The sequence below is a fragment of the Berghia stephanieae genome, chromosome 5 (genome assembly GCF_034508935.2).
Source record: "Berghia stephanieae isolate SIO BIC M18660-M18661 chromosome 5, UCSD_Bste_1.3, whole genome shotgun sequence".
Taxonomy (NCBI): Eukaryota; Metazoa; Mollusca; class Gastropoda; order Nudibranchia; family Aeolidiidae; genus Berghia; species Berghia stephanieae.
The window spans coordinates 32,932,005-32,944,504 of record NC_088364.1 but is presented as its reverse complement, the minus strand read 5'-3'; the positions used below and the strand labels follow the sequence as shown (position 1 = coordinate 32,944,504).

Genomic DNA, 12,500 nt, shown 5'->3' with positions numbered 1-12,500 from the left:
GCGTTTTATTCATATTGTTGTTAGGCCTATATGCTTAATTTGGCATGATTATGATTATATAAACTCATTTTTTAAAGCCAAGGGACATAGTAGTCAAGTTACTGGATATGTCGATTTGTGTAAATTACAATTTTTTTTCTCCTGTGTTTCAAACTTTTACTAAATTAGGCATACGACCCAGACATTATAATTTTCATAATTTCTCTTCTAATCAGCCTTTCTGAATGATACATTTGTCAATCATCAATTGAAAGCTGTTTCTTTTTATACAAGTGCCTCTAAATCTCTATCAAACGTTCTCTTTAATATCTTTGATTATGTCTTCAAGTTGATATGGCGCTACAAATCTGGTTCAGTCATGAGAGCAGATTGATGGTCTATCCTTTCTTGTGTTTTATTTAGACTATTGGGATTTGTATCTGTTTTAGAACATTTTCCTGTATCATATGCTTACTGAAATCCCCTTTTTCTCTTCGTTTTCACTAGATGTTTTCCCTGTACCCTGAGAGGAGGAGAATTCAAGTCACCCTGATGTCGAGGTTATCGCGAAGACATCCCTGAGGGCGTCAGAGGTAAAAGCCATTATAGAGCAGACACAAGGAGTACGACTCTGCTCACAGGATGTAAAAAATCTTCGTCTGCGGTTGAAGGGTGCATCAGCTGACACATCTGTGGTGGATAGTCTACTCAATTCCATAAAGGATGAAGGGGGCCATGTTTTGTTCTCCCAAGAAGAGGATGGCACTTTAAGCTACCTGGCTTTTTGTACACGAGAAATGGTCGAGATGCTGGGTCGTTTCCCACAGGTGTTGCTCCTTGACTTCACCTACAAAACCAATTAATATTTGATGCCTCTCCTAACCGTTATGGCTATCGACAACTACGGACATGGATTTCCCGTTCTTCATGCATTCGTCAAAACTGAGGACAGCTTACATCTGCAAGCAATTTTACAATTCATGTCCCAACTTTATGCACCGATTGAAACAGCCTGCTTTGTAATAGACAAAGACTTTTCCGAGATAAACGCTATTGGCGCAGTTTTCCCTAACGCACTGATCAATTTATGCCAGTTTCATATTTCCCAGGCTGCAATGCGTCATTTAAAGAAACTTGGTCATGAAATGTCAACAAAATGTCTTCAAATGTTCATGCATCAGGTCACAACTGAGTCGTACACAGAATTTGAGGATATTAAGTCTAAACTGTCAGATTTGCTGCCTGACTCCTCAATTACATATTTCAGAACCAGCTGGTGGAACAATCCAGAAAGGTGGGCAGCATGTTTCAATATAAGCACATTAAAGTTACATGCCACAACAACGAATCATTTGGAGAGCTTTCACTCCAAAATCAAACAAACATTACGACTACAGATGGGGCTCAGTGACAATATTCAATTTCTCACAGCATACATGCGAGACCTGTATAACCGATTCAGAGACAATTCGGTCATTGACACAAATGTCAGGAGATACAAGACGACAAATCCTGAGGCACAAACAATCTTCTCTGCTGGCATCAGCACATTCGTCGCTGAGAACATACTAAAAGAGTTAGATCTTAGTAAGCGGGTGGAGTACACAATGTCAGTGGATGATGAGAATTCAGAACGCTACAACGTGGTGTATAGAGAAGCTGTTAAACTGGTAACACCAACTACATGTTCTTGTAACTTTCACCAAAGGATGCAACTGCCTTGTCGCCACATTTTCTTTTTGAGGGCCAGGCTTCAGAAAATAATCTTCGAAACATCACTCATTAATAACATGCACTTCTTGCGTCTTCATAATGAAAGCTCTACACTTGGTACCATAACGAGTTCAGTCGTTCCAGTACGTCCATCCAATTTATCAACTCAGGAAGGCAGATACAGAACAGCAACAGAAATGTGCAGTGAAATAGCCTTGTATCTCAGTGTGCTTGGTGAAGCAGAGTTCAATGATAAGTTTGGCTATCTATCGAGCGTGTTCAGGTCCTGGAAAGATGATGGTGTAGACAGTGTTGATAACTCAGGTAATGTGGGTTTAGATACTGTTACAGATGATAATGGCTTGGAGTATCTTGTTCCACAAGGCATTGATACCAATCCCATTGTTGTTGAAGCTGCTGTTGCTGGTACTTCTGTTGATGTCACTGGTGCTCCTTTGGTTGTTGTCGATGCACCTGTTGATGTCACTGGTGCTCCTTTGGTTGTTGTCGATGCACCTGTTGATGTTGCTGATGCTCCTTTTGTTGCTGTCGATGCACCTGTTGATGTCGCTCATGCTGCTGTTGCTGGTACTTCTGTTGATGTCACTGGTGTTCCTTTGGTTGTTGTCGATGCACCTGTTGATATTGCTGATGATGCTGTTGCTGGTACTTCTGTTGATGTCACTGGTGTTCCTTTGGTTGTTGTCGATGCACCTGTTGATATTGCTGATGATGCTGCTGCTGGTACTTCTGTTGATGTCACTGGTGCTCCTTTGGTTGTTGTCGATGCACCAGTTGATGTCGCTGATGATGCTGTTGCTGGTACTTCTCCTGTGTCTTCTTGTGCCTCTTTTTCCTCAGTAAAATTGTTGAGGTGCAAGGTTAAAGGTAGGCCAAGAAAGCAGATCTTTACGAGAAAGCGGAAGTGCAACATGCCTCAGCCGTATCGAAGACTTTCATTAGATCAGAAAAAAGTTCTGATCTTGAGATCAATATTAAAGGAAGGATTGATTGTTGATAAATCTACCAGAGTTGAAGAATCGATGCTGCGCCAAGACTTTAGTAATTTGATCCTGGACGAGTCAGTCCGCTTTGACATTGTTGCTGCGAACTTCTCCAGTACTGACCTTTATGAAACAGTTTGGACTGCAGTTCAGAGCCTACGCTCATTGCAGATTTTTCACTGTGGTTCATGTCATATTGTTGATGACGGCACAGAGAAGATGGTTCAATGTGAACATTGTTTGTTGTGGTATCACTTTTCTTGTGTGGGTTACAAGACAATTATGAAAGTAAGAAATTGGTTTTGTGCCTCATGTTGGAGTTTGTGAGTAAAGTATAGATTCTAATTTTTATGCATTTGAGAGAGTCTTTGCTATTTTAATTTTATGCCTGTAACGTAAGTAGAGGCTCAATTTTTTTTGTTATGGTTGTTATAAAGTTCATTATAAGCTGCTCATATCTTATTTATCATTCATTTTGTAATTCTGATCACCATTTGCTATTAAAATATATGATGAGCGTTTTGAGTTCTTGCAAATCCAAGTTGATCTTGTTTCACTTCCTACAGGTTAAATGAAAATAAATTTTGTTTCACATATTGGTTTATATACAGAGTCATTGTTCATTTACATTTACCTTCGGTTTTAGTGTTATAAAGGATGTGTTTAAGATTACATCCAGTTTATTTATCACACCAAAAAAACTGAGCCACTTTTGCTTCCTGGTACACCAGGAGATGGTTTATTTGTACATGGCCATTACCTAAATGATACAACAGAAACATGGAACACTTGTTCATTTTATCTCTGGTAACAAACAAGTTGTGACAACAGCTAATCTGAAACAGACTAAATGTATTGACAGGGCATTTCAGACTTTATTCATTACTTAAAAACAAACAAACCCTACCCTGAATTGTTCATTTCCTGTTATGGACAATAGTCCAAATAACTGGGTTTAGTTATTTGGACAATAGTCCGAATAACTGGGTTTAGTTATTTGGACAATAGTCCGAATAACTGGCTTTAGTTATTTGGACAATAGTCCGAATAATTGGGTTTAGTTATTTGCACAATAGTCCGAATAACCGCAGCCTTATAGTTATCATTATTATCAACAACATCACTACTACTACTACTACTACTACTACTACTACTACTACTACTACTACTCCTACTCCTACTGCTACTACTACTACTACTACTACTACTACTACTACTACTACTACTACTACTACTACTACTACTTACTTTACTACTACTTTGTATTCTTATTGAATTTTCCTCTCGAGTCTTTGAGTAGCACATAAACTTAATATTATTATTATTGTCATACTACCATTACCATAATCATCATCAACATCATTATTATGACTTTGAGATGAAACATCCCAAAAATCATAATTGTAGTAATTATAGCTGTACCTTTAGAAACTGTTCATTTTCACTTAGAATTCTGTAAAGCTCCTCTTGACTCTGTTGTGTGATCAAGACACTCTCAGCCGAGGTGATGCAACCACTGCAGGCCAAGCAATCATTGAGAGTAATTTTAGCCCTTTGTAAACGTCTTTCTTCACCACTCTGTATGTAAAAGAAGATCATATACGCCCGTTTTATAAATAACAATAATTTAAAATTCATAGACAAATGTTTGAAGGTTTTGATAGCTTGAAGGTGAAAGGAAATGTCAATTAAATATTCGTCTTGTACACAATCATTCATCTGAAATCATTCTACTCAGAGATTGACGGATATCATTCTCAGAAAGACAAACAGATTAGTGTCCTTTTGAATCTGACAGATAAACTATGACTAATGATAAGCGCACGGCAACGATTTTAAGGAAAATGTAATGATTTTAAGGATAATCAACTTAATCTGTCTAAAGTCATTACAATTTGAAAGGTATTATGCATATAACTTTTCATAAGACGATTCTTCATCTCTATTTAAGTCATTGCAAATGTAGTTTCCTCCATTATAATAATATTAATAATTATTCTTCTAATTGCGCCTCACCCCTCGCTGGATAGAGGGCTTTGGGCACATTACTTAGCAAATGAAAAATGAATTAAAATACACATCACAAATGTTTACATTCCAAAACTAAAATGAGATTCTAAAAAGATGTGTTTTCAAATGTTTCTTGAATATATCCAGAGTTGGTGAGGATTTAATATCATTGGGCAGACTGTTCCAGATCCTTGGCCGCAAACTTGGAAGCTTTGTTCTCCAGTTTGTAGTCTACATCTAGGGATGTTTACATGGAGGATGTTTTTGGATGATTGTAAAAATCTGCATTGTGTTTGAAAATGAAAAGAGAGCAGATCACAAAGGTACTCTGGAGCTGTTCCATGAAGGCACTTAGAGATAATTGTGGCTGTCTAGTATTTCACACGTTCAAATACAGGCAGCCAGTGTCGCTCACACAAAAGGGGAGTAGCTTCGTTTCTTTTACCTTTTTGAAATATAAGTCATGCCGCACTGTTCTGTATTCTTTGGAGATAATTCATGTTTTCTTTAGTAACACCAAACAACAAGGAGTTGCAGTAGTCCAGTTTGGAGAGGACTAACAAGACAACAATCTTTTTGCATGCATCCATAGTCAGAAATGGCTTAATGTTGCTGATGTAAATAATGTTTCTCTTCGTTTCTAATGCATGGTTTTCGAAAGTCAGATGCCTGTCTAAAAATATCCCAAAAGGGGAATTGCACTATCATCAATTGTGAAGCAGTGACTTTCCTAAGACTTTTGTTTTTTCTTCCGCAAATACAAAGGGCTTTGGTCTTATCACCGTTCAATTTTAATTTATTCTGAGACATCCATGTCTTTATATTTTTGACGCAGTTTTCATATTTTGCTATCTTGAATTCGATGCTCAAATTTACGCAAGTGCTGTATATCTGTGTGTCGTCGGCGTAAAAATGAGACATTAAATTGTGGTGTTGAAGTAGCTTCGCAACAGGTGTGTAGAGAACGAACAATACAGGTTCGAGAACAGATCCTTAGGGAACACCACACAATCTCTCTTGTTCTGCTGAAGTCAATTCGCCTATTGACAGAATTGTATCCTCCCATACAAAAAAGAGGTAATCCATCGCAGAGCTACGTCATAGGTGCCGAAAGTGATTTGAAAAAGAATACTATGATTAATCTATCAAAAGTAGCCGACAAATTGAGGAGACAAAGAAAATATTTTTTTCCCTTGTCCATCACTTGTAGAAGATATTTGACAATCTCCAAAAGAGCAGTTTTGGTCTGTGGTTTGGACGGTATGCTGACTGAAACCTATCTGTAATTTATTTGTCAAGATACGTGTAGATAATTGCTGTAATACTGCCTTTCTACAATTTTTGACATGAAGGGTAGGTTGGAAATGGGCCGATAGTTATCGAGACATTCACTGTACAGTCCACTCTTTTTTAGTAATGGCTTGACCATAGCTCTCTTGAAGGATTGAGGAATTCTTCCTGTTCATAATTAGTATTAATTAACTTTGTGTGGAAGGGCACAACATTGTTTCAGAAGTGGCATTGGTAAAACATAAAGACCACATAATTAGTCTGCACTGGAGAGGATCAATCTTTTCATTTCTTCTTCCGGTAACTTCTGAAAAAGATGTCATCAGTTCTCCACAAAAACATTCAAAATTCGTAGCTTCCGGTATGTTGTCCAATTTTTTGAAAATAGCAGAAATTTTGTCAAGAAAAAATAATACAAAAAGTTCAGCTAAGTGTTCTTCTGATGAATTTGATGGTGATTTATTTGATTATACTTTTCCCAATAGATGGTTTGTCATTTGAAAAAAATTGTCAGGTATTCTTTGTACTTCTGAACTTTTCTAGGTAATAACCTCTTTTTTGCTTTTTTAAGGACAATCTTATATTCCTTCTTTCGTGCAAGGTAGATTTCTTTGTCAGATATTGATTAAGGTATCATCCACTTTTCTTTTGTTTTGTTTTGCTACCTTTACTTCAAGATTGTATCAAAGAGATGGTTTTCTTTCATGCACAGTAAGCGGGGCTTGTTCTTCTAAACATTCTGCGATGGCATTTTCCAAATTTGTAATGTTCACTTCCTGGCATTTACGTTCAAGATGCTGAGAAAGATCTTCTTTGAAATTTGTGATGTCAAGTTTCTTAATATCCCTAGATGTGATTTCTTTCTTATTTTTATAGCTTTTGATTGTAATTGCAACGCCAAAAAACACGAAGAAATGATTGGAAACACAAAGATTGTCAACCTTAACATGGGTTGACAACTCAAACATTTTTGCTGGTCAGAACCCAATCAATAATATGTCCACTGTCTTGAATAGGTTCATCAACATGTTGTGTTATGTCATGACAAGATAGGGACGCCTTTACTCTCATTACAGTGGGTGTGTTACTGTCATAGTGAAGATTGAAGTCACCGACTATGACGTGTTTCCTTCCTTGAGCGCTTGTTTCCATGAGAAAATCGTCAAACTCTTCAACAAAAAATGATGTTTGACATTTGTTTTTATCACTTGGGTCTGTATACCCCATACAACCTGATGGAGTAATTTTTCAAATTGACAATTATGCCAGCAGTCTCAAATGTTTTGTAATCCAACTGCTAGTCGATGACCCTGACTTGAAGTGAAGATTTGTAAATAAATGCTATACCACCTCTTGGGAAAGACTTGATTTCATATCCAGATGGTTTCAACTCTGCTAGTATAACCTTGTCATCGCATTCATTCAGCCATGTTTCAATGACACAAAGTATGTCCATGTCATAATGTGCTATCATCCCCTTCCTGTGAACAAGACTTTCCAAACAAGAGAGGCCTTGCTATTCATCAAGGCCGGTGGTGCGATGATGGAAAGACTGTAAGATTGCGCAATGGATCTCTCGCGGACCTAATTGTCCAATAACAAAAACGCAAAGACACCGTCGTGTGACATTCGAGGGTGTACAATTAGACAATGTCTACCCTTTGAATTCCTTGGTAGGCGTATCCAGTGTGATGGTGATGAGAGGGCTGATGAACACAGAATGTCAATAGCACAAACAACCTTCAACTCTCTATCCCATATGTGGTCCGATCACCGTCTGTCCTGTGGAAAGAAAATCAGGTTGTATGCCTCTAGTGTCTGCTCTGTCTTCACACATGGTTGCGAGGCTTGGCGACTTACAGAGGGTGTCACAAAAACTGTGAATGGCTTCAACAGCCGATGCCTTTCCATCATTACGGGAGATGACTACAGAGAAACCGCAAAACGCCCCAAATTCGACCTGGTAGCTACAGTGATGAGACAGAGGCTCCGCTTTGCAGGGCACATCTTACGCATGGACGCCGATCGCCCCCTGCATCGAACTTTTATTACCTACTTGAAAAGCTTGACAACTAGACCAGCAGGCACTCTACTACATGGGCTGGATTCTACGCCCATTGACGAGATTGTGACTCTAACCAGGAACAGACGTGCTTGGTCCCAAATATGTGGATTCCCTGTGAGCGTGACACTTTTATGCTGATGTAGCATAGCACCTTATAGGTGCCGTACTAATGTACAATGCACCTCATACATATCAATTCATTCAGATAAGCTGCTTTGTTTTGACATGAACGAGAGTTAATTTGACTGACTTTAATTGTGTCATCTGGTGCTGCTATGTATGTACTGTTTTTATTTGTTTTTGCTGTCAACGATAAGTGTGATGATGGTGGTGGTTTTAGTGATGATGAACGGCAGAACTTGACTTTGGGTTCACTGTAAGTTCTTGTGTTTGTGTTTTTAGAATGAACCTCGTTGTCACTACAAGTTGTGTTATTGTTACATGTGTTTATGTGCAATGGGGTTTGGCTGGGGTGGGCTGAACAGTGTTGATGGGGTGGTTGATGGCCAAGTTGAACTCCAATTTGCTTTTGTTTTCTTTGTCCTCCTCTAATGATTCGCTTTTGTTTTTGTTGTTGTTGTTATTATAATAATGGTGGTGATGTAGGGAAAGCACAGTGACTACAATTATGGCGATAAGATAAAACACATTAAAAACTGGTTGTTGACTATACATGAAAAACTTATTTGTAGATTGCTTTAAAATTCTCTGTTAAAACTGTCTAAAATTAATTTTAAAATATACAGCACATGATCACAGTCACAATGATGTAAAAATTTAAATAAAAAAATTTCTGGAATCAGGTAAAAATAATGAAAAACTGAAGAGCACAGAAACACAGCTGCCTGCATGGTGCACTACACATCATTACTTTATAATAAAGAATTTATTTACAATTTAATCTATAAAAGGACTGAGGAATAAATGTTGGAAAACATAATTGTACCTGAGATATTTCTGTATAGCTACCATCATCTTCAACTCTAATCTTGCCCACTTTTCCAGCAGTTCTATCTATTTTCACAGGTTTGATGCATTCCTAAAATAAAAAAAGGTTTCAATTAGGACTATGTGCCACACAAAATAAAAATATTTTATCTTTGGTGATGGTGGTGGTAATGATAATGATGACGATGTAAATAACATGTTTAATCTAACAGTAACAGAAGTCATTAAAAAAAAAATAATACCTCATTTGATGTGTGGTGGTTGGATTATATAATGAAGGTAGAAATTGTAGGAGTAGGACTGACTCGTTTTTATGTTGATAGCCTTATTGGTGGCGGTGCAGAGAGAATACCTTTTTAAAAGAGATAATTTAAGATAAACCAGATGACTGATTTGCAATTCCAAATATGGCAATGGCACTTGCTTACAAAGGTAGTGGAAGTGGTAGTGAGATGATTAACTTAATCATTAAGTAGATGGTAAAGATGAATTGAATAATTCTAAAAAGACGATGGTGAAGGTAATGAAATGTTTATTGCATAAGGAAGAGACAATGACCATCCAATGACTCTGTGGTATTCGTCAAATCGTCAATGATGGTATAATATAATTTGACTGAGTGACTGAATCTTATTAATTTGATTTTGATTGCACTAAACTATGGTGATTTTACTTGGTCTCGATCGAGGTTCAATGTAATTTCAACGTGCCTCTCACATTTGCAATTATTTGGTATCATCTGGTACTAAAACCCAAACCTTGTCAATAAATCATAAAAAATGCACAACAAATTACCCAATTTTTTGCCTATCGCTGTGATTATCCCCAGACACCTGTCTGGAGATCATGAAAATTCGTTATCCCCAGACACCTGTCTGGGGATAATGAAATTTCGTTATCCCCAGACACATATTTGAAACTCCGCTCTTTTAAACAATTATCCACATTTCAGAATATGGAATGTTTCCGAATGCACATAGAAATAAGGAAAGTTAATAAAATATCTATAAAAACATAAAATTAACCAACATTAAATCAGTTGTTACTACATATACACAATATGCGTCGACATCGAAGTGGGTGTCATGGCCGAATGGTTTAGTCGTCTGCCCTGGAGGTTTTACCAGAATCGACGTTGTGGGTTCGAATCCTGGTTCCGCCACTTTTTTTTTTTTTTTAATTCCGTCTTCTATTTACGGAACGTTGCAAGGGATAAATGTCCCATCCATCCTCCCCCCACCTCTTTTTTTTTTTTTGTGGGAGTCTATTCTATTCTCCTTTTTGTTTGGCCTTTTGTTCGGTTTCTGAGCATGAATTTCTTAAAAATTTTTCTTTTTTTTTAAATTATTGTTTATTTTTTTCTTCACTATCTGACCATTCGGTCCCTCTCTGAATATTTCTGTTTGTTTGCTTTTTAATTATTTATTCTTTTCAGACACTTTTTGAGATCGGGGTGCGGACGAATATGATAATTTGATAGAAACTAGAAAGGAACCAAGAGAGAGAGAGAGAGAGAGAGAGAGAGAGAGAGAGAGAGAGAGAGAGAGAGAGAGAGAGAGAGAGAGAGAGAGTTAAAAAAAAAAAGAGGTTGGGGGGGGGGGGAAAGGATGGATGGGACATTTTCATTCATCCCTTGCAACGTTCTGTAAAAAGATGATATTTTAAAAAAAATAATAATAATAATAAAAAGGGGGCGGAACCAGGATTCGAACCCACAACGTCGATTCTGGTAAAACTTCCAGGGCAGACGACTAAACCATTCGGCCATAACACCCACTTCGAAGTCGACGCATATGGTGTAGTGTATATATGTAGTAACAACTGATTTAATGTTGGTTAATTTTATGTTTTTATAGATATTTTATTAATTTTCCTTATTTCTATGTGTATTCGGAAACATTCCATATTCTCTGGAATGTGGATAATTGTTTAAAAGAGCGGAGTTTCAAATATGTGTCTGGGGATAACGAAATTTCGTTATCCCCAGACAGGTGTCTCTGGGGATAACAAATTTTCATTATCCCCAGACAGGTGTCTCTGGGGATAACAAATTTTCATTATCCCCAGACAGGTGTCTGGGGATAATGACAGCCTTTGCCTAAACTTTAAACTGTCTCTAAATATTCGCATATGATCAGCAGATCACAATGACAATGTCAATCTCAATCACAATCAGTCAATGACAATGAAAGGCACTTTGATAAAATTTTTAAACTCAAAATATCTTGATTTGACTCAGTCAGGGGGATGGGACTTGAAAAAACATAAAATTTGATACCTTATTTGTTTCTCTACGACCTACGGTTCCAGAGTTATTTATATTTTTCTACTGAAATTTTTTGTCAACTTTACAGAGAGAATCTGTGATCTCACTGCTGCCTCAAAACCAGCATCTCGCGGCGATCGGGAAATTTTGAGTCTTGCAGTCAACATGGCCCACTTATTGTTTTCAGTAATTTTGTTTCAATTAAAAAATAAATGGCAAGTGTTAGATATCATTTTAAAGGTCAGAAAATAAGCTTTATTTTCATATAAATCATTTTCATGTATGGAAAGTATGGAAAAAATTAATGATAAATGAAAATGGGAAAAAATATGAGGTTTTTGTCCTAAAAAGTGGGGTTGGTGGCGGGAAAAATAAAATAATGAGCGAGTGTATCAATTTTGATTAAATTTGGCAGAGATGCTCTTCAATTAATTGTCTATCGATGTAGGAAGTATAATTAAAATGTATCCATAATTTAAAAAGTTCTTATAATTCAAAAATGTATAAATTTTTATTACATAAGTTTTCTGAGAAATACAATCAGGAATTGAGAATGAAATACACCGTTAGAAAGCTTGTTTTGTGCCCTTTATAATGATACCAAAATTAGTCACATAGGTTCACAAATAACGCCATGGTGACCAACACGGTAAAGGGTCAAAAATAAAGTTCCAAAAAACGAGTTTCACCTTACAGTGAGCCTATCGGCGGCCACTGGACTGGAGTTATCAAAGTGCCTAACAATGACAATGACAATGAATGTGTAAATAAGAAGCTCTATTTTAAGTCTAAGTAAACCAGGTAACCTGAGACGGCGTTATAAAATCGTCCAGGTCTGTAAGTTGTAAAGCACCACTAAAGTGCGCAGCCATTTCTTGCGCTCCTCGTTCACTAAACTAAGAGTAAGTGGGGTGATGTTCATGAAAATGTTGTTATTCGGTCTTGAGATCATTGATTGGCGATGGGATCCGGATTTCGGATTCGGATTCCGATGCAAGTTTTGAAATAATAGGAAAGCTTCATCCAACTTTGATTTTGCTTTTTTTTTTAATACACTGTTTTCTGTTGTTGTTGTTGTTGTTGTTGTTGTTGTTGTTGTTGTTGTTGTTGTTGTTGTTGTATTATTGCTGTTATTATTATTACTATTATTATTAGTAGTAGTAGTAGTAGTATTAGTTGTTGTTGTAGTAGAAGTAGTAGTATTTGTTGTCATTATTATTATTAT

The 12,500-nt window shown here is 36.9% G+C and overlaps 1 protein-coding gene across 2 annotated transcripts in view; it reads right to left on the bottom strand.

The window, feature by feature from the left end:
- LOC144972776 (cytosolic Fe-S cluster assembly factor narfl-like) overlaps positions 1–12,500 on the bottom strand; it is a 21,319-nt gene that overhangs the window by 7,942 nt on the left and 877 nt on the right. Inside the window, exons 1-3 of one of the 2 annotated variants that reach the window (XM_078914396.1) lie at positions 12,082–12,254; positions 9,008–9,100; positions 4,119–4,274 (exon numbers count right to left, since the gene is read on the bottom strand). In XM_078914396.1, the coding sequence (XP_078770522.1) occupies positions 4,119–4,274; positions 9,008–9,100; positions 12,082–12,147 (315 nt within the window). In that variant the 5' untranslated portion in view covers positions 12,148–12,254. Of the gene's footprint in view, positions 1–4,118; positions 4,275–9,007; positions 9,101–12,081; positions 12,255–12,500 lie in introns of those variants that run through there. The other variant, XM_078914397.1, reaches the window with a different exon arrangement.